Source organism: Natrix helvetica (assembly GCF_964273705.1).
Source record: "Natrix helvetica genome assembly, chromosome: Z".
Taxonomy (NCBI): domain Eukaryota; kingdom Metazoa; phylum Chordata; class Lepidosauria; order Squamata; family Natricidae; genus Natrix; species Natrix helvetica.
The window spans coordinates 101,057,794-101,078,812 of record NC_138554.1 but is presented as its reverse complement, the minus strand read 5'-3'; the positions used below and the strand labels follow the sequence as shown (position 1 = coordinate 101,078,812).

General features: G+C 42.7%; 1 protein-coding gene across 2 annotated transcripts in view; it reads left to right on the top strand.

Annotated features, from left to right (window-relative positions):
- The first annotated feature begins 445 nt into the window (after positions 1 to 445).
- The window catches only part of GPNMB (glycoprotein nmb), a 37,536-nt gene continuing 16,962 nt past the window's right edge, over positions 446 to 21,019 (top strand). The window contains exons 1-5 of one of the 2 annotated variants that reach the window (XM_081933742.1): positions 446 to 544; positions 2,568 to 2,646; positions 8,001 to 8,153; positions 14,009 to 14,152; positions 14,559 to 14,732. In XM_081933742.1, the coding sequence (XP_081789868.1) occupies positions 2,568 to 2,646; positions 8,001 to 8,153; positions 14,009 to 14,152; positions 14,559 to 14,732 (550 nt within the window). In that variant the 5' untranslated portion in view covers positions 446 to 544. Of the gene's footprint in view, positions 545 to 2,446; positions 2,647 to 8,000; positions 8,154 to 14,008; positions 14,153 to 14,558; positions 14,733 to 21,019 lie in introns of those variants that run through there. The other variant, XM_081933741.1, reaches the window with a different exon arrangement.

The following is a 21,019-nucleotide window of genomic DNA, read 5'->3' as shown; positions in this document are numbered from 1 at the left end:
TTGTGATTCCTACTGAACCAGACCGAGAGACCATTTAAAGGCTCAGGAACCCTTTGCAGGTGTTATGGCTTAATGAGCTGATTAGAGTGGGACACTTTGAGCCTAGAATATTACCCCTTTTCACAATATTCTAATTTTCTGAGATTGTGGATTTGGAGTTTTCATGAGCTGTAAGCCATAATCATCACAATTATGACAAATCACGGCTTGAACTATCTTGCTTTGCATGTCTATCTCATATATTAGTTTCACCTTTTAGGTTGCATTACTGGAATAAATGAACTTTTGCACGATATTCTAATTTTTTGACTTTCACCTGTATTATTGCCGAACCTCTAAGAATCTTGTAAAAAGTCCTGCATCAACTGTTTTTCAGTATCTTTCGAAACATCTTAATAAGATTTATGCAACCTAATAATTTGTGTGGTGACATACTAGATGTGTTGTCCAGCATGAAGTCTGATGCCTATTGGGAATATCTGGAGAAGACACAAGTTACAGAGGACCCATCTGGACATGACAAAACAAATCATTTGATAACAAAGTAGGTGACACAAGATTGACTTGTTTTATTCAGAAGGATAAATACCTTATTTCAGGGTTATTTTCAGAGATGGGGTAGAAGAAAACTTTTGCTAATCAAATTTAACTCTGTCAAGCTATCACGTTGACTCATGTTTTGCTCCCACATGTCAGGATTTTTTGTTGTTAAGCTTATAAAGGGAGCCAATTTCCTTTCCCTTCTTTGGAAAGAGGAGGCCTTTTGTATTTAATAGTTAAGCTAGTAGTGTGTGCCATGTGACAAATAGCATTCAAAGACAGTGAAGAAAGAGGCATAATTTTTAGCCTTCTTCAGTCTAATAGAACTCTGATAAGTTGGACTCTCGGAATTTTCCCAGCAGGCTTTGCCTGTGCCAGCTGTCAGCTGATGGGATTTGTAATTCAGCACACCTACAGACAATAAACTGGATGATTCCCAGGGTAAAAGAGTGAGTCACTTGCCAATCATGTGAATGCCATCTAAACGTCTGAAGAAAGTATGCTTTATGTATGGGAAAGCATAGGAAACAGCTGACCATATACAGTTTCAAATTTGTGACATGCCACCACATTTTTTTTTTACAATTCTTAGTGAGCATATGTCCCTCCCCAATTTATGCCACAAGCTAATGATGATTTCTAATACAACACTAAAGGTAGCCCTGCTGAGCATTTAAGAGTGTTTCCTGTCTGAGAATGGTTTTTTTAAGCAACATGACAATGTTCAATAGACCGGAGTTAGCAGATTAAAATTAGTTAAAGTGGTGTCTCACAATTTTGTGTCATGATTTGTGATCCTGAATCTAGTATGGCATTTGGCTGGGTATTGTAGGGAAACTGGGTGATCTACTTAAGCTTTTAAACTTTATTAGACCTTGCAGCATTTTTGTGTAAAATCTACCCACGGGTCTCATGAAATGAAAATAACATCTGTTTCTAAAAAAGTAGGTGAGACACTGAGAAAGAGAAGGTACACATGAAGGCATGGTCAGAACACAAAGACAAATTCATATTCCAATGGTATGCTTCTCTTGGGTAGCAATTCTCAAAACATTTTGTTCGAAGAATCCTTTACATTCTTAAAAATGGTTGAAGACTCCAAAAACTTTGGTTGTGTGTGTTACATTTATCAGTATTTACTATATTAGAAAATAATGGTGAGACATTTTAAAATATTTATTAGACTTTACAGATCTCTGTAAGGGCAGGAACCCCAAAAGATCCTCAGACCACACTTTGATAACTGATGCTCAAGGGCAAGAGGGGTATAACTTTGTTTAAGGGCCTGCTTAGCTTTTGCATGGCTTAGTAGCTGCATTCCCAAAAAATCAGAATCAATTTTCAAAATTTTGAGTGGAACGTTCAGTTTTAAGGCACGCATTTTCCCCCTCAAATCTTTTGTCCACTACAAATGCTTGATTCATGTCCTGCTTGCCTTAAGGATGTTTGTATAAACTGCAAAACTAGGGTCAACATTGTGGTCCTGTGCTACATGACTAATATATAATGTGCTTGAATTGTATTTGGTCCCGGAGTATGTAACCCCATCTTGATAGTCCTAATTTTACTGTTACAGAACTCTTGGAAGCACTTGTAATTCTCAGCTACTCTCTTTTGTATAGACACCATTCCTGGAAGGTGTAGAACCTGCCCATCTTTGAATAATTAAAATATTAGCAGACAATACATGATTATGGCTATTCTGTTAAAGATGCGAAAGTGTGCTAGAAATGCATGAAAGGTAAAGCAGAGCTGCATAAAAATCCCAGTGAATATTAAAAGTGAGAGGAATGACTCATAAGCACATGAGCTGCAGGGGGGGTGGGAGGAGAAGGGAGGCAGAAAAAACAAAATCATGCATCTCTTCTTAATCCAGGCCCATCACATGATGAGCCCCAAGATCTTAATTTAACCAGAGGAAGAGAGGAGGGAATTGTTATTCCAGTCTTACTTTGAAGAGTTGAGAGGAACATCAAGTCAAGTTGTACAAGTCCTGTAGTGTGGTTGTCTTTCTCTGTCTATTCAAGATGAAGTGGATTTGCCTATTCTTCCTCCTTGGATACCTGTTTGTTGGTGAACATGTTCTGAGTGCTACAGCTTCCAAACGTGAGTTCCTTGCTTTTTCCATTTCTCCTCCTCCATATGAAAACTGGCTGTAGAATTGCAACTTCTGGGTGGGGGAATCAGATATAGAAATGATAGCATATTTGCCTTTAATTTATACTTCTAAAAGCACTATGTAGGAATCAAGTGAAATTGGGGGATGAGGGATTCTGCTTAAGAAAGTAGAGATTTCCCAAATTTAAAGAAAAACAAGTGTGAAAATTTTGTTCTGTTTGTACTGTACTGCACCACAAGATGGTCTGTAATTCTACACACGTTTATGTAGAAGATCTTATTAAGATCAGGAGGGACATTTCATCAGAAACCTGTAAGGATTACAAGATTCATGTTGGAACAAATGGTCAAAGACAGTTTCTTCTCAGCATCCTTTAGCTTTTATATTAAAGTCCTATGTGGAAAACACATATATGTTTATATTTTGTTTAATCCTGGATTATTCATAGTCAGGATTGTGTTCTATGTTAGGTATTTTCAATGAGGAATAAGAAAGAGAAGCAAAATGAACCCTACATTACAACATACATGTGGTGTGCATGTGCTGCAAAGCTACATTCTCTATGCATCCTGACACTTCACAATAACTGAATATGTAATGGTAATTGTACCAGCTGCAGACATGTTAAACACCTCTGACCAAGAATGTATGTATGGCAAATTATCACTCAGAAAGAGCATGTTTGTCTTGGGATGGCTATTGTCTCTTGCAAGGACTGACCCTGTCTCAAACAGTATGGCTATCTCTTTTCCTGGCAGTGTGTTAGAGAAATACCATACTTTCACTACCATACACCACATTTAGAAACTAAGATACTTCTTAATTCTTTGCACAGTACAAGCAATAATGGTCAAACATTTTCAAAGCCAGGTCATTTTGAGACAGGAAAATTTTAAGATGCAAAACGACATAAAAGCTACAGTTTGACACCTTACATCTCTGAAATACTTTTTGGGAAGACATGCATTCTAAATTCTGTGGTTTAAGAAATTGCTCAAGAAGTGGAAAAACTTCAAGGGGAAGGGTTAATCATACTCTTGGATCTCTTCTTTACTTCCAGTTTCTCCCCCCCAAAAGGAGTTATTTACTAATATTAAAAGTAATGGGGGCATTGTTTTTGCATTATCATATGACATTTTACCCTCTTAAGGATATATCTGAGGCCATATATTTCTGCTGCCTTCTTCAAAATAATTCTCAAATCACTGTTCCTCATAAACATGAGTCATGGTCTGGCCCAGAAATATATGGGCTGAATTCATTCAAGATACCCTAGAAATAATTATAGAAACCTGTGTGCTTCTAATTTACAGTATTAATCTCCAACAGCTAAAATCTTGTCCAGATTATATGAAGAACATTTTAATTTTCTGATTTTTTCCAAGTGGCCATCTGCACACGAGCTATTCTCAGTCAACTTCTATTTTCACTCCTAAGGGAATATAATCAAAGACCTAGTTGTCCTACCAAAACCAGAAGTAGGCATCTTAGGTACTATAGCTAAGGTTGATACTGAGCTGCAGCCATTATCTGAGGACTCATCCAGATAGCTGATTTCACATGCTTTTCCCAGGAAGCACAACTTGACATAGCACAGAAGCCCACCTCCTTCCTTCCTTTAATAGTAGCTTATCTGGACAGCTGACAAGTTCACAGGAGAAGTCAACTCCACCTGCAACCATTTTGACTCACCTTCTTTTGTATGAGATATGATGCAAATGCGACCAAGTGAACATAGGCCGTTACAGGAGAAGATGCCCCCAATGCTTAATAGTGGTGGTGTGTTCCGGCCTCCTGAGCTCATCCCCCAGTCCCTGGAAAGCATGCCCCTGGAGGCCCTGGGTTTGAGTTCCTGCTGCTGAATGCCAGGTTGGTCAATAATAAAAATCTTCTTGTTCAAGATCTTATTGAAGAGGAGTGAACTGATCTGGCATGCATTACTGAGACTGGAAGTGGAAGGTTTCCTCTCCGGGAGATGAATTCAGGTGGATTTCAGTGTTGGCACTAGACAAGATCCCAAAGCAGGGGAGGTGGAGTAGCAGTAGTTATCAGAAAATCTTTATTAGTTTTCAGGATCCTTGCTCCAGAAAGCTCTGGTTGTGGAACCCTGCTCCTGAAGTTGGGCTCACAAGATTAGATGGGATTGTTGCTAATATACCAGCCTCTCTGCTGTGCAGCAAACTTCTTGTCTGAACTGTTGGAGACCATCTCAGGGCTGGTGGTGGAGTTCCCCAAACTTATGGTTCTGGGTGACTTCAAGCTGCCATCCCTGAGTGCAGCCTTGGAAGCAGTCCAGGGATCCATGGCCACCATGGCAGCCATCTCAGATTTTCTGGCCTGACTTGGGACAATGGTCACATGCCACACTTAATTTTTTTGTCGGAGCAATGGCAGAGTGACCTGGTGAGGAGGAGGTTTAAGACTTTTCATGGTCATATCTTACTCTGGTGCCCCCACCAAAGGGAGGCTGGACCCATTTGGATGGTCTGACCCCAATAACTCATGGACCCTGATGGGAACTGAGACATATCTGGAGGTATGGCTGCATGATCCTGCTAAAACTGTGGCAGCGGCAATGGCTTTGGACATGATTGTGCCCATGCAGCCTCTCTTAACTCATTGCTTCCAACCCTCCCCATGGTTTATGGAGGAGCTACAGGTTCTGAAAAGGACCTAGAGAAGCCTAGAACGTCGCTGGAGGAAGACAAGGGATGACTCTGATGGGCATGACTTAGAGCCACTGTTAAGACCTACCTTGTGGCAGTAAGAGTGGTGAAACACCAGTATTTCTCTGCTCTTATTGCATTGTCAGAGTGCTGCCCAGAGGCTTTGTTTTGGGTTGCCCATTCCCTCCTAGGTCATGGGGACTCAGGCTATCTTTTTCAGGGGCAGGCAGAAGAGTTTGTTCAGCATCTGATGGACAAAGTCACTCAGATTCATTCCCAGTTGGACCCCATGCATGGAGATAGTCCATGTGAGATGCCACAGGAGAGGTCTTGCCATGTTATTTAGGAACAGTTTGATTCAGTTGGCCTGATGAAGTGGACAGGGCCCTTGATGCTGTCAGTGCCACTACTTCTTAGTTAGATCCTTGTTCATCCTGGATGGTGAAAGCTCAAGGAAGGTGACTAGTGGGTGGGTTCAGATGTGATTAATATATCACTAGAGGAGGGGACATTTCTAGATGCTTTTAAGCAAACCCGGGTTCACTTCCTCCTTAAAAACCATCACTGGATTCCTGCCTAATTTTTATCCAGTTTCCAACCTCCCATTCTTAGAGAAGGTTGTGGAAAAGGTGAATGCAGGACATGGGTGCATGGAAAATATTTTGAATAAAATAAGTCTCGGAAAATTCTGACATGCATCAACATAACCTAAATTTTGACATGTTGAATGAATTAAGTCTTTCTTCATCTGGAAAGAATTTGTATATTCTGACACGAGTTTTTATTTTATTGCAGCACTTTTATAACAAGAAAAAGTAAAGTTTTTTTTATTGAGACTTAAACAAAACCATTTTATGAAACATCCCATATTTTGAGGTTTTTAGGTTTTTTTAATTATTTATTTATGAATAATATAAGACCTTGACAATCTCATTACAAGGTGCAAAAGGTTAGAACTCTTATTATTCTATAAAAAATTTTGGGGGGGGATCGCTTGCACACTGGGGAATTTTGGAAGTTGGATTTTCACACCTCTTAAAGTTGCTGAGATTCATGCTGAGGCATAGGTTTATTTCCCCCCACGGTTGAAACTTTATGATAATATTTTTAGATCATTATGATGAGCCCATGCTTGGTTAGCTCTCATGACAGCTCTCATAGCTGTTAAGAAAACCTTTCCCTTCTTTCATAGTATGAAAATTGCTGGCAAATTTAAACTCTTGAAGCTTCATTCTCTGCCATCAGCATGCAAGGAACTCGTGTTGCAAAAACTTCTGATATTAAAAATCCATCAATAATGTGACCCACATGCTCCTGCTAAGTGCCAAGCTTAATTGCAGTTTTTATTGGAATGATGTTATTTTTCTTTAATCAGTTCATCAGCATTTGTCTAAAGTGAAACACTTTACTTGCAGTTATAAATTATATATTTTGTTCTTAAGTACACAACACAATTATCCCCAACTCACCCTCTTTATGTGTGTGAGAGATTCATAAAAGTGACACAGAGTATTTATATCAAAGACAGTAATTACCCTAATCTGCATTTGCAGTGGATTTCAGTTGGAGGGTCTCCTTCAGGCATCAAAACTTCAATTGCAGAATGTTGCTTAAAGCATTCAAGCACAGAAGTGCAATCTTTTTTCACACTGTCTTCCAACTGACTAAAGTGAAAGAACAGATGTTAAACATGTCAGATCTTCTAGCGCATTTGTCTTGGCTTCTGTTGGTGAAATTGGAAGGATTACTTTTTAATCAACCCTCATATAATGGCACAAAGTAATAATTGTGTTTTAAAATGTTAATTCAAATATTTTGAATAATAATGACAATTAAAAAGAAAAAAATAATCTTCTGTGGCACTATTGGTCTATTGGTCAAAATGGGAAATGCTTTAAACAACCTTCAAAACACTATATATAATGTGATTACGGAGAGTGAACAGACTTTCATCAGAACAGATATAGGATATATTTTCAAATTAGCGCAGTTGTACGGGTGTATATCAGACATGGTGGCTCAGTGGCTAAGACACTGAGCTTGTCGATCAGAAAGGTCAGCAGTTCAGCGGTTCGAATCCCTAGTGCCGTGTAACAGAGTAAGTTTCCGTTACTTGTCCCAGGTTCTGTCAACCCAGCAGTTCGAAAGGAAAAATGGAAAAATGCAAGTAGAAAAATAGGAACCACCTTTAGTGAGAAGGTAACAGCATTCCGTGCGCCTTCATTGTTTAGTCCTGCTGGCCACATGACCACGGAAACGTCTTTGGACAGCGCTGGCTCTTCAGCTTTGAAAAGGAGATGAGCACTGTCCCCTAGAATCAGAAATGCCAACACATATGTGCGAGGGGAATCTTTACCGTTACCTTTTATCAGTATACATGACTAAATACTGAGTGTATAGGAGTGCTAAAATTCTGTGAAGAAGGGATTGGCACAACGTAACCATATTTGCGGATTCCATATTGCCCTCAATATAGTGTGATCAGGGGTAAAGCAGAAGGTTAGTTTTGGCATCTCCCATCCAAAGGCAGAATTGCATAACTCCTGAAAAAAGCTATTTTTACAGTTTTCTAAATGAGGATCCATTAGCATGAACATGGGCACATAAACCTTCTGTTCATGTGGAATACAAATAAAATTCTTAACTTTGTTGATGTTTTGAATTTTTCTGTGTAGGATTTAGAGATGTGATGACTCGTGGAACAGCATATTCTCATAACAAGCACAACCACAGACTGGATCATTGGCATTCTGATCGTAATAACTGGAATGATAAGCTTTATCCTAACTGGGAGAAAGGAGACCCCAGATGGAAAAACTGCTGGAAAGGTAGCTCTATTTTCATGATAGGATGAAGATGGGGGGGGGGGGCAGGCAATTAGCCTGAAGTGAATGCAACTGTAGAATAATATGGATGATACAGTGTAAGTGGAGCTTGGCAAGAGTGATAATTTTGTTTTCTGTAGAATAATGAATTTTTTTGTTTCTGAAAATATGTGGGTGGTTTTTTATAATATATTTTTTTGTTTGTTAAAATGTTTAGCTATTTTTACACAAGTTAAGGGTATCTTTAGTAAATATTATCAAACTTCTCTTCTCTCAAACTGCACACATGACTTGGCACCATCATTAGCCAAATATTTGGAGTAACGAAAGTTCTGCCTTTATAGACTTCAACATGTATAACATGTTTTACAATTACAATTAGACTATTACAATTAGCATGCTTTTGAATTTATGTTTAGGATTTAAAATATCTATTGGAATTGATTAGAGTCTAAGTCACTTCCGGTTTGCTCGGAGGGTGGTTTTAAGCGCTCCGAAGGCATCAGGGAAGCCTCCGGATGGTCCCTGAACCCTCCGAGCAACCCGGAAGTCACTTCTGGTTTGCTTGGAGGGTGGTTTTAAGCGTTCCAAAGGCTTCAGGGAAGCCTCCGGACGGTCCCTGAAGCCTCTGGAGGGCCTCCAGGGGGGCGGGGGGCTCTTTTCGCCCTCCCCAGGCTCCTATAAAGCCTCTGGAGCCTGGGGAGGGTGAAAAAAGCATGTAAAAATGGGGGGTCGCGCGTTGTGCGCGCATGCGCACTGGGGGGGTCACGTGTTGCATTATGGGTGTGGCACGCCCGCACACGACCCTCCTGCGCTCCCCCCACTTGTGGCACGTGAGCCAAAAAAGGTTTGCCATCGCTGGATTAGACTTCTTGAGACTTGTAAGTAATTATATCTTGATGAACGATAATAGAATGAAAATTATTCTGTGATGCAACTGATTTTAATTTGGTACAGGATCCTAAACTTTCTCAATTCATGGCAGCTTTACTGTTAAAAAGATATAATGTCACAAATGAATGTTGCAAAATTGAGCTTTGTAAATGAATATCATAAAAAACATTTTTACAAAATATTATCTTGCAGTAGCTGATGGAGTACCCCAACACACAATTTGGAAACTACATGCTTTGGATTAAAATTTATTAATGGAATTAGACAGTTTTAACATTAGGTTTACTTGAGTTTGTTAGGCTGATGTTAGCATTATGCTTTATTTACTTAGGGCTACTTTTTATGCTCAGTGCTTCTTTTGGAATTAGTCTATGATACTTCAACGGACGTATCAAAATTTCAAAAAAAATTACTATAAATTCAGTGGGCGTGGCTAGGTAGGGGGCATCTGACTGAGTGGGCATGGCCAACTTGACATCACTCATGCCCATGCCCACTCAGTCACATGCTTCTCACTTAGTCATGCCCCTGCTTAGCCATGCCCACAAAACCAGTGAAGATTTCTGCCTCACTTTCCTCACAGCCACCGAATGGTCCGTGCCCTCCCCCTGCAGACTGGCGCCGCAGGAGGGAACGAAAGAAGCCAGTCTTGGGAGAGACCTTCTCTCCCCCTCCAGAGAGCCTGTGCAGGGAGAGAGGAGGCAGGCTGGTTTGAACACAGGTGGGCGGTTTGTGGCCGGCCCCTCCTTCACTCATTGGGGCAGGTGCAGCAAAGCGCCACCTGCATGGGTGAAGACAGCATGCTTGCGAGTGATTTCCCCCCCCCCCCCGCTTTCTCTCTTTGCCCATCCGCCTCCTGCTGCTTTTTCTCCTGCTCTTCCCCTGCATTACAAAGTCAAAACGGCCAAAGAAACGATGGCAGGGTGTTAAGCAGAGACAAGAGGATGCCTGGAGGGGCACTCCCTTTTGCCCTTTGCTGTGGGGGCTGCCTTATCCTTCCCTCGCTTGGCTGCTATCACCAGGGTGACGCCAGGGCAAGTGAGGGAAGGAGAGGGGCTGGAGAAAGAAAGAAGGCATGCAATAGCAGAGGGTGAAGGCACGCCCCTTCGCCCTTGATAGTGGGGGCTGCTTTATCACGCACCTCCTTTCTTTCTCTGGCCCCTCTCCTTCCCTCACTTGCCCTGGCAGCCTCCCGGCAATAGCAGCTGGGTGAGGGAAGGAGGCACGCGACAGTCCCAGCTGCTCGGCCACCGTTTTCCTGGCTGGTTCCCAGCTGACCAGGTGGGGCAGGCTGCAGCCAGCAGGAAGGTGCCCCACTGGTAGAGGCTCTGCATGGACGATGAGGGAAGGTGCAGCAGTGGGGGAGACTGGCCATCCCCCAAGCCAGCTCTCGGAGGAAAGAGGCAGGGATGATGGCCCAGGGCTTGCTTCCCTTACTGCTTGGTGCAGCTGCCCATGCCAGAAGGAGTGTTGGAGGCCAGGCCGGCCCTAGCCACCTGCCCGCTCACCTGCCACTTTCCCGACCAGCCACCCAGCTGATCAGGCAGGGGCCAGGTTGCAGCCAGTGGAGTGGGGCATGCAGGGGGGGTGAAATAGGAGGCGCTCCACTGGCAGAAGCTCCGCATGGATGGTGAGGGAAGAGCACAGAGGTGGGGGAGGCTGGCCATACTCCAAGCTGGCTCTCAGAGGAAGGAGGTAGGGATGCCGACCCGGGGCTCGCTTCCCTTACTGCTCAGCCCTGCCCATGCTGGACGGTCCTGGCCGTTTGCCTGCCACTGTCCCCGCCAGCTGAACAGGTGAAAGGTGAGCAAGGATCCTCCTCAGCATTTTTTCCCGCCAGTGGAAAAAGTGCTGAGGGCTCACCCCCAGTCCCCCACCACCCCACCACCTGCTTGGAGCTCCAAGGGGAGGGGGTTGCAATGACAGCGGCTTTGATGATGCTGGTCAGTGGGGAGGGGAGGTTAGTCTAGCGCAAATGCTTACCTGTGTGTAGGCAGGGGGAGGCAGTTCTGTGTATGCACATGGCGAAGGTGAGGCAGGGTGAGTTGTGATATGGTTTTTATGCAGAGGTGGTATTCAGCCGGTTTGCTCCAGATTGGGCGAACCAATAGTGGGAGCTGCAGTAGGTTCCACCCACCCACCACAACGTAATGCATGACCTTCTGCACATGCGCAGAAGGTGGTGCGTGTGTGCAGACGCGGCACGTATGCTTACATTTGCGAACCGGTAGGGAAGGTAAGTGAATCCCATCACTGTTTTTATGTGTATGGTTTAGAATATTGGCATTAACATGGATCTAAGACTAGGATTTAGCTTGTTTGAGATTTCTAGTTAAAATACTTTGAACTTGAGGATAGTTTTAGAGTAAAGTCTTATGCTTAAGGTTAGACTTAGAATTTTCCTATTTCACAAGCTATTTAAATGTAACCCTTGAGTATAAAAATGTTATTGGCATTAAAAAGAACTTTAAATTAGAAATAGTCTTCTTCCCTGAGATTTTATTCAAGTGAATCTTGGTTCAGGCTAACATGAATTTAGGACTTAGGGTTAGTGCTATCTTAAGCTCCTGATGCAAACTGATGCAAAAGAGCTAGTATTGGTAGCAGATGCATGATATTAGAAAAAGTTTTTACTAAAAAAAAGCTGCACTATTGCCAGAATTTTGGGAGAGAGGGTTTATCCCAGTTTAAAATACTGATTTCAATTATTAAAATTCTAAAGTATTTTGGGCCATAACCATATGACAGTCAGACCATTGCTGCATTGCTGTAAATGGAAAAGATCTCTTCATTAATGCTCTGCTTTTACTTACTTATTTACTTATTGATTACATGTATATCAAGGGTGGGTTCTAGCTGCTGCTACTTCTGGTTTGCTCAGGGACGCGCTGCATGCACACGCTTGATGCGTAGTACTAAAAAATGCTTCCGCGCATGTGCAGAAGCAAAAAACAAGATGGCGTCACCTACGGCGCCACTGAGAGAACCAGTTCGGGGGTATGGCAGGCCGAGTTACTAGCTACTCGGCCAAATTGGTCCGAACTGGTAGGAACCACCTCTGATTTATAGATTAGAGGACTAAAAGATTTATATGTCCAACTGTTCAACATGGAAAAGAAATGTTTCTTCTCTGTTGATTGTAAATTAAAAAATGTATTTTTTCCAAATTTGAACTTAGTCTGTACATTTTGTAGTGAAATGGCCCCAACAGAGGGATCCAAAAACTCACGCTAGCCAAGACCACATGATTGGAGGCTCATCCCTTTTACACTGGGACAGTCATAAACAAGAGATGATGCTATAGTCTCATGATCACAGTCATCGTTTTTATTTTTTTGATCCTCCTACTGACACACATACATCTCTGATATGAGATTATAAATCAGGCGTTTTAAATTATGTAAATAAGAATTTTCTATTGATTTATTTTTCAATTAGGTTTCAAACATTAATTGTTGGGCACTTGGCTGAGTGCCTGACATACAGTATGGTTTATCAAAGAAAGAGAACTAAGCAAGATTTGACTATATTCACTATATTCTATCAGATTCTTTAAACTTAAAGGGAAAAAACCCCTTTTTTACATCATTTTAAAATACTAAACTTTTCTTTAAAAACATTTCCAATGTTTTAGTTCTAATATATATTTTAAACTTCCTCTTAACATACATACTTTAAAATTCACTTCCAATAATATTTTACAAGCTTCAAAAATTATTCAATCGTTATATATGAAGGGGGAAAACCATTTTTAAATCCACTTTATAAACACAAAATTATACACACACACACTTTTTTACTTTTATTTAGATTTTTATACCGCCCCCTCTCCCCAAAGGGACTCGGGGCGGTGTACAGTCAAATAAAAATAAAACATATATCTATAATTATATATCTATAATTGTGTGTGTGTGTGTTGCATTTGGAAAACTTTTTGAATGTCCCAGCAGACATCCCCATCTTATGCATGGATGATTTTGTTGTCTAGCTAGCTTCAGAAAGTATTGCACAATATAATTATGCTATTTGCATGGAATATTTTAATTTATACAAACAGAATTTTTCATACTGTGTTTGATTTAACTTATTAAAATTAAATATCTTTTAGAAAGTGAAAAGACTAGTGCATGCTATAAAAACTCTAAGAATCATGAAACATTTTGGAAAGATGTAGTACAGGTAGTCCTCAACTTACAATAGTCTGCTTAGTGACTATTCGAAGTTGCAAAAACACTGAAAAAAGTGACTTATGACCATTTTACACCCTTATGACTGTTGCAGCATCCACATTGTCGCATGATTTAAATTTGGATGCTTGTCAACTGACTCACATTTATGATGGTTGCATAGGATCATGTGAGTCCCTTTTGCAACCTTCTGACAAGTAAAGTCAATGGGGAAACCAGATTCACTTAATAACCATGTTACTGATTTAACAACTGTTTGTTTCACTTAACAAATATGGCAAGAAATTTGGTGAGAAAAGCTGTAAAATGGGACAAAACGCACATAACGAATTTTTTCACTTAGCAAGATACATTTGGGCTCAAGTGTGATCTCAAGTTGAGGACTGTCTATATAATATTTATCTATGTGCATGTATGCATATTGATATCTCAATTTTTGAGTCAGCCCTTTTGACTTCAGTGACTTCGTGGACAAGTCCCTACAATTTTCTTGGCAGGATTTCAGAATTGATATTGCTTCCTTCTCAAGGCTAAGGGAGAGTGATTGGCCAAGGTCACCCATCTGGCTTTGTTCTAAGGCAGGGGAACATCTCTCAGTCTCCTGGTTTCTAGCATATTGCAACAGCAAACTGATTCCATAATGCATAAAATTGTAATCAAAATAAAATGACAGTGGAAAACATAATGGGGAATTTGGTGCACCGCAGTTTTCTGGTGCTCTGTGAAGGAAAAGGAGAATAGTAATGTAATAAGTTTATTTTATTTTTTGCTTTTCAGGGGGAAGAGTAGTAGCTAGTTTGACCTCTGATAGCCCAGCTCTTATAGGATCTAATGTGACATTTATTGCAAAACTAAAATTTCCCAGATGTCAGAAGGAAGATAATGACAGCAATATAATATATGATCGAATGTGCCTAAATAGTAAGTAATTACATTTTTTTTATTGCTGGCATGGTTTTATTGCTGTTGCTATTATTGGGTTATTTTACTGTAAGAGAAGGCGCAAGATGGGATTTTTCTGCTTCAGGGGGCCAGGTAATTTAGCTAGCTTTAGATACCATATGACTTTATTAATATGATTGAAATTGCGTCCAATTTGTTTTTCTTCTTAAGGCAATCTGTATTAGTCCAGGAAGTTCTTAATAACTATGTTTAGGACTGCAGCTTTGATAAACTTGATCCTTATTTTTCAATCTGAAGTTTTCCACATTCTATTGAAATGAAGGAACTAAATTCCAATATATGAAAGACACTAGTTTGAATAAAATGCTTTAAAAATTGTTCTGCTTCTCCCCCCCCCACCTATTTTTTTCATTTTTGTTTTTAGATTCTTCAGTTCTTTCTGATGAATATGTTTATAATTGGACCCAGTGGATTGATGACTGTAGCTGGATAAATTGCACACATAACATCAGCTATAATGTTTTCCCAGATGGAAAATCTTTTCCTTATCACCATGAATGGAGGAGAAGGAATTACATCTTCATATTTCACACACTTGGTTAGTCTTTAAAATGTACTTCTAGATATTATTTTATTTTTATTTTATACAGTTCTATCCAAAATTATTTGCAAGTGTCCTTATCAATGGTGGGATTCAGTTTTTTTTACTACTGATTCTGTGGGCATGCATTGGTCGGCGTGACATGGCTTGGTGGGTGTGGCGGTGAAGAATACTGTAAAATGTCCATTCCCACCCCACTCCAGGGGAAGGTTACTGCAAAATCCCCATTTCCTCCCGATCAGCTGGGACTTGGGAGGCAGAGAATGAATTGGGGGGGGGGGCAGTCAGTGGTGGTATTTACCAGTTCTCTATTCAAAATTTCTGCTATCCCTGCTGAATACTACCTCTGGTCCTTATTATTAGGGAATATATGAGCAAAAATGGAGCTCTCTGAGAAAGTCATTGCTTCAGAGCTGTTTTGAAAATTGAAAAGCTGTTTATTGACAGTTAGGTTTTGGGAAATAGACATATTTCACAGCATTTCAAGCTGAGGAAGGGTATGTTCACATCTCATAGCAAATCGTTCTTAATATTTTTCTCACAGAAAATTGTACAATTGATGCAGAGTTATAAAAAGACAATAACCTTGAAGAACTTTTCTGAAATGAATTATAATTATATTGATATTTTAAAAGTATTTTAAAATCTATAAATACTCAGCTACTAAATCATGTAGGTTTAAATCAGTGGTGGGTTTCAAATTCTATTCCAACCGGTATGGTTGAAATGGGCCCGGCGGTGTCCTATGCCTTTAAACACAGGTAAGGAGCACGGGTGGGCTCTCTGGAGCACCGTACCGGAACAGTATCCAGTTCTCCGGGTTGGCACCGGTACGCCCGTACTGGGGCGTACTGCCTGCAACCCACCATTGGTTTAAATTAGCATTTATGTTATAACTTCACATATCTTTAAGGGCTTTTCTGTCAGAAATGAATACTTTGTGTTTCCTCATTTATAAAAGTGTTTTTATTTTATGTAGTGTATTTGTTCTTTCTTTTTTTGACTTCCACGTCTGACAACATGCTAGGCAGCTAATGGGAGGGAGGGAGGGAGGACAAGTCTTTAAATGATACATATATGGGCATCTAAATTTTTAAATAAATAAATGCTAGAGACACTTCTTACCTGCTCCTTCTAAATGTTGAAAAAATTGAGGCAAATGAGACTACCAAGTGGGAGAATGACAAATGTGTCACAGAAAAATCAGATTTCCAGAGGTATTGGATTTGTTTTTATTATCCTTGAACACTGAAGTATTCTGGCTGGAGTTGAATGGAGCCATTAGGCTGCCTATCTCTTGTATATATTTTGGCCCAGAAAGAAATATTTCCCAGTCTTATTATTTGAAATCCATTTCATTAGCAATTAAATGTGGAACCTTCTATTTATGAAGTACTTTGATTATGTGCCGCTAAACTGACTCCTAGCAACCACAAGCGTGGATTTTATGTCTCCCAATAATATACTCATTACCTTTGTTACTGACTTTATCCATTTTTCTGCTGGTCATCCTCTTCTCTTTCTTTCTACCTTTCCCAGAATTACAGCCTTTTCCAGAGAAGTGAATGATTGCATGATGTGTCCAAAGTACGATAATTTGATCCTGTTCATTTGCTTAAATGAGAACTCTGGGTTGAATGATGTTATGTGCTCACTTTTAATTTATGGCTCCTCTCCTTTGTTTTCTGTTTCTTAATTCTTGTTGATTTTAGGAAAAGCTTAGAAAATGTATGAGTTAGTTAGACATTTGTTGTCTCTTTCCATTGAGAATAAAATAGTTTCCCATTTTAAGTATATTTTATGTTCCCCCTCCATTTTTCCATATCTTGGTTTAGATTACCCATAATTGTCTATAAATGGCAATCCTTACTGTTCAATATTCATTACAATTCCCTTATTTATTTATTTATTTATTTATTTACTGTGCTTCTAGACCGCCCCCTCTCCCAAAAGGGACTCGGGGCGGTGTACAGTCCATGCAAGGAATACATCACAATATAATAAATAGAAAAATTAAATATGTACAGTTAAATATGGAGGAGGTTAAAAATAGAGTTAAAAAGAACTGTACAGTTAGCCAGTATATATAAATATAATTTTAAAACCCCTAAAAAACACACAAATTAAATTAAAAACAATACCCCTAAAATAACCAGTGAATAATACGTCTACCAGGAGGTAACAGTTGTAATTATGCCAGGCCCGCTAATCGGAACAGGTGAGTCTTCAATTTTTGCCGGAAGGAGCGGAAGTCAGTGGTGGTTCTGATGTCGGGGGGGAGGTCATTCCAGAGGGTTGGGCCCATCACAGAGAAGGCCCTACTCCTTGGTGTCGCCCGCTGGCATTGCCTAGTGGACGGCACTAGGAGAAGCCCCTCCCTGTGTGAGCGAATTGGCCGCAGGGATGTGTGTGGGAGGATGCGATCCCGCAAGTAACTAGGTCCTGTGCCATGGAGCGCTTTAAAGATGGTAATCAGGACCTTGAAAGGCACCCGAAAAACCACAGGTAGCCAGTGCAGCTCGCGCAGGAGAGGTGTTACGTGGGAGTACCTAGTACTCCCCATCACAGCCCACGCGGCTGCGTTCTGAACTAACTGCAGTCTCCGGGCGCGTCCCAAGGGCAGCCCCATGTAGAGAGCGTTGCAGTAGTCCAGGCGGGACGTCACCAGCGCATGAGTGACCGTGCGCAGGGCATCCCGGTCCAGTAGGGGGCGCAATTGGCGCACCAGGCGAACCTGGTGGAACGCCCACCTTGCCACGGCTGCCGGGCATCAAGGAGGACGCCCAAATTGCGCGCCCGTTCCACAGGGGGCAATTGTTCGCCCCCTATGGCCAGTGATGGAATCAGCTGGTTGAACCGAGGTGCCGGTAGCCACAGCCACTCAGTCTTGGAGGGGTTGAGTTTGAGTCTGTTGTCCCCCATCCAGACCCCGACGGCTTTCAAACACCGGGACATCACTTCGACAGCCTCGTTGGGGTGGTTTGGGGTTGAAATGTACAGCTGAGTATCATCAGCGTACAAATGGTACTCAACCCCAAAACCACGGATGATCTCACCCAGCGGCTTCACATATGCGTTGAACAGGAGAGGCGAGAGGACCGACCCCTGTGGCACCCCACAAGTGAGTGGCCTCAGGGTCGACCTCTGCCCCCCTGTCAACACACATTGCTTCCGGTCGGAGAGGTAGGAGCCGATCCACCGCAAAACGGTACCTCCGACTCCCATCCCCTCCAACCGGCGCAATAGGATACCATGGTCGATGGTATCAAAAGCCGCCGAGAGGTCTAATAGGACCAGGATAGAGGAACAACCTCTATCTCTGGCCCTCCAGAGATCATCGACCAACGCGACCAAGGCTGTCTCCGTGCTGTGCCCGGGTCGGAAGCCGGACTGGCGTGAGTCTAGATAATCGGATTCGTCAAGGTGTCGTGGAAACTGCTGCGCCACCACATTCTCGACAACCTTCGCTAGAAAGGGAAGGTTGGAGACTGGACGATAATTAGCTAGCTCCGTTGGGTTGAGTGAAGGCCTCTTAAGTAAGGGCCTCACCACCGCCTCCTTCAAGGCAGTTGGTAAGGATCCCTCACCCAATGAGGCATTCACCAGGTCCAGAAGCCAGCCTCGAGTCACCTCCCAAGATGCCAGTACCAACCAGGAGGGACACGGGTCCATTAAACATGTGGTGGGTCGCAGCCGTCCACGCAACCTGTCCAAATCCTCGGGGGCAACAGAATCAAACTCCTCCCAGAATGGTCTCACAAGACTCACTGTTGACGGCCTGTCCGGTCCACTGAAGGGGGCCCATCCGCTCCGGATCTGAGCGACTTTGTCCTGCAGATATTCCCCAAACTCCTCTGCTCTGCCCTGCAAGGGCGCCCCCCGCGTCCTCTGCGATAAGAGGGAGCGGGTCACCCTAAACAGGGCGGTTATCAGCGGACGCAATAAGAGCGGCACAATATCTACATTTGGCCGCTCTCAATGCCACAAGGTAGGTCCGTAAATAGGCTCTTACCTGTGTTCGATCAGATTCGGAGCGTGAGGACCTCCACCTGCTCTCTAGACGTCTCCTATGGCGCTTCATCACCCTCAACTCCTCGGTATACCAAGGAGCTCGGGTGGGTCGCTGCCGCAGGAGAGGTCGCAAAGGCGCAACCCGGTCTAAGGCCCCAGCCGCCGCCCTATTCCAGGCGGCCGCTAGGTCCTCCGACCGAGCGGGGGTCAGGGCTACAGGTAATGGCCCAAGCTCCGTCTGGAACCTATCCGGCTCCATCAGGTGCTTGGGGCGGTACCAGCTTGGACAGTCTGGTCCCGCCTCCTCGCGGTGGGGGGTAGCGCCAGGGAAGTCCAGCCGGAGACATGAGTGATCTGACCATGACAGGGGAGTAACAACTAAATCCCCTATTCCCAGATCACTCATCCACTGCTCAGATACAAAAACAAGGTCCAGTGTGTGGCCACCTTCGTGTGTGGGACCCTGAATTAATTGGGTCAGGTCCATGGCTGTCATGGAAGCCATGAACTCCCGAGCCACCTCAGATGCTGCTCCCTTTGACGGCAGGTTGAAATCCCCCATAACCAAAAGCTTGGGGATCTCAACCGCCGTCTCCGAGATCAGCTCGAGGAGCTCGGGCAGGGCCGCTGATGTATAGCGAGGAGCCAAGTATACAATCAGCAAACCCCACTGCCTCCCTGGGCCCCATTTCACACCAAGGGACTCACACCCGGGTATCTGAGGAACAGTGAACTCCCTCGGCTCTAGACCTTCCCGTATAACTACCGCCACCCCACCACCCTTACCCAGGGCCCGAGGCTGATGGAATGCACGGAAACCCGGTGGGCACATTTCCACGAGGGGTAAACCACCCTCGTGGCCCAACCAGGTCTCCGTTATCCCTGCAAGGTCCAGCTCCCCCTCAGAGATCAACTCATTAATGAGGGGGGCCTTGTTGGTCATGGACCTTGCATTGCAAAGCATCAGCCGCAGGCCCTGGCTCTGTAGTTCCTGGCCACCTAGGTTGCGGGGGTTGGTACAAACGACCGGGCGTAGCCAGCAGCCACGGTCTCCCAACCGACCTTGTGATCTTCTCTTGTCCTCGCATCCCCCCCTCCCCGCGACCGTTGTAATCAAACAACCCTCTGTTGGAATAACTTGTTCCTTCTCTCCCCCCCCCCCACCCCGCTCACTTCCCTCCTGGACTCACCTGTTCGTCTGGCACTGGCTCCTCTCCCGGCCTGGTTAACCCACCCCCCCCTCCCTGGAACCCCTTAATAACAATAAAAAACATTTTGATAAAAAGCCCCTCAGCCTCCGTTTCTTCCACCTCTCGGGGTTCACAAACCCGTCATCAAGTCAGGCCCTTGAGAGAGCCAAGGGCCATACCTGCGAGAGAGGGGCCTCCCGCAGGCGGAGCAGGTCTAACCTCGAATAGATAATTAAAAGCCCAGTGGGATCAGGGTGCTGATGAAAAAAAGTTGATAGATGATGAGTTGGGGTCTTAGTAGGGGGAAGGAGATGTTAATGTACTTGGATGAAAAAAAGGGGGGAGGGGAATGATCGAATATCTCTTAGTTGTGTAAAATGGCAGAGATGACCAGAAGGTGGGAGACTATTCAAGATGGTTCCAGAGGCTCCCACCCGGCGCTCCAAGATTCTCCAAGGTTCAGGGTAAAGTTTGGGGTAGAGTTCTCCAAAATTCACCAAACTTCACAAAGGTTCACAAAGACCTTAATCTACTATATAGACTAATAAGCGGTACACATCTCACTTTGTTCATCATCTTAAAAGTTCTATTTATGTCCATGTTTCATATATTTTAACCAGTGATTAATAGTCCTTCTACTGTCATAATCAATTAGCAAACTCAGTTTAATTATCATGTATAAAAGTGAATCAGAAACCTCTGCTTTATAATCTCCCCATATCAGTTTCATATTTGTCCATATTCCATATGTTTTAACCTTTATTTAATTATCTTTCCATTATCATATTCAGTCAGTTAGCAACTCCAAAAAGACTTCGTATTTCTCCAGTTCTTGATTTTGTTATTATTTTTCTTTGATACTTTCTGCTTCTCATTGGTTATAATTGCTCAAAATTGGAACAAATTTGCATACAGCTAAATTCCGATATGTTTCTCTTCCCTCCTGCTTTTCCAAGTTCTGATTTATGGCAGTTGGTTAATTAAAATTTACCACAGAGGCAAGATTAGGTTATCAGTTGTCAGCAAGGAGATGGTGCTTTTTTCTTGATCTTTCTCCCTTGTTGCATTCCAGTTCTCATTAAT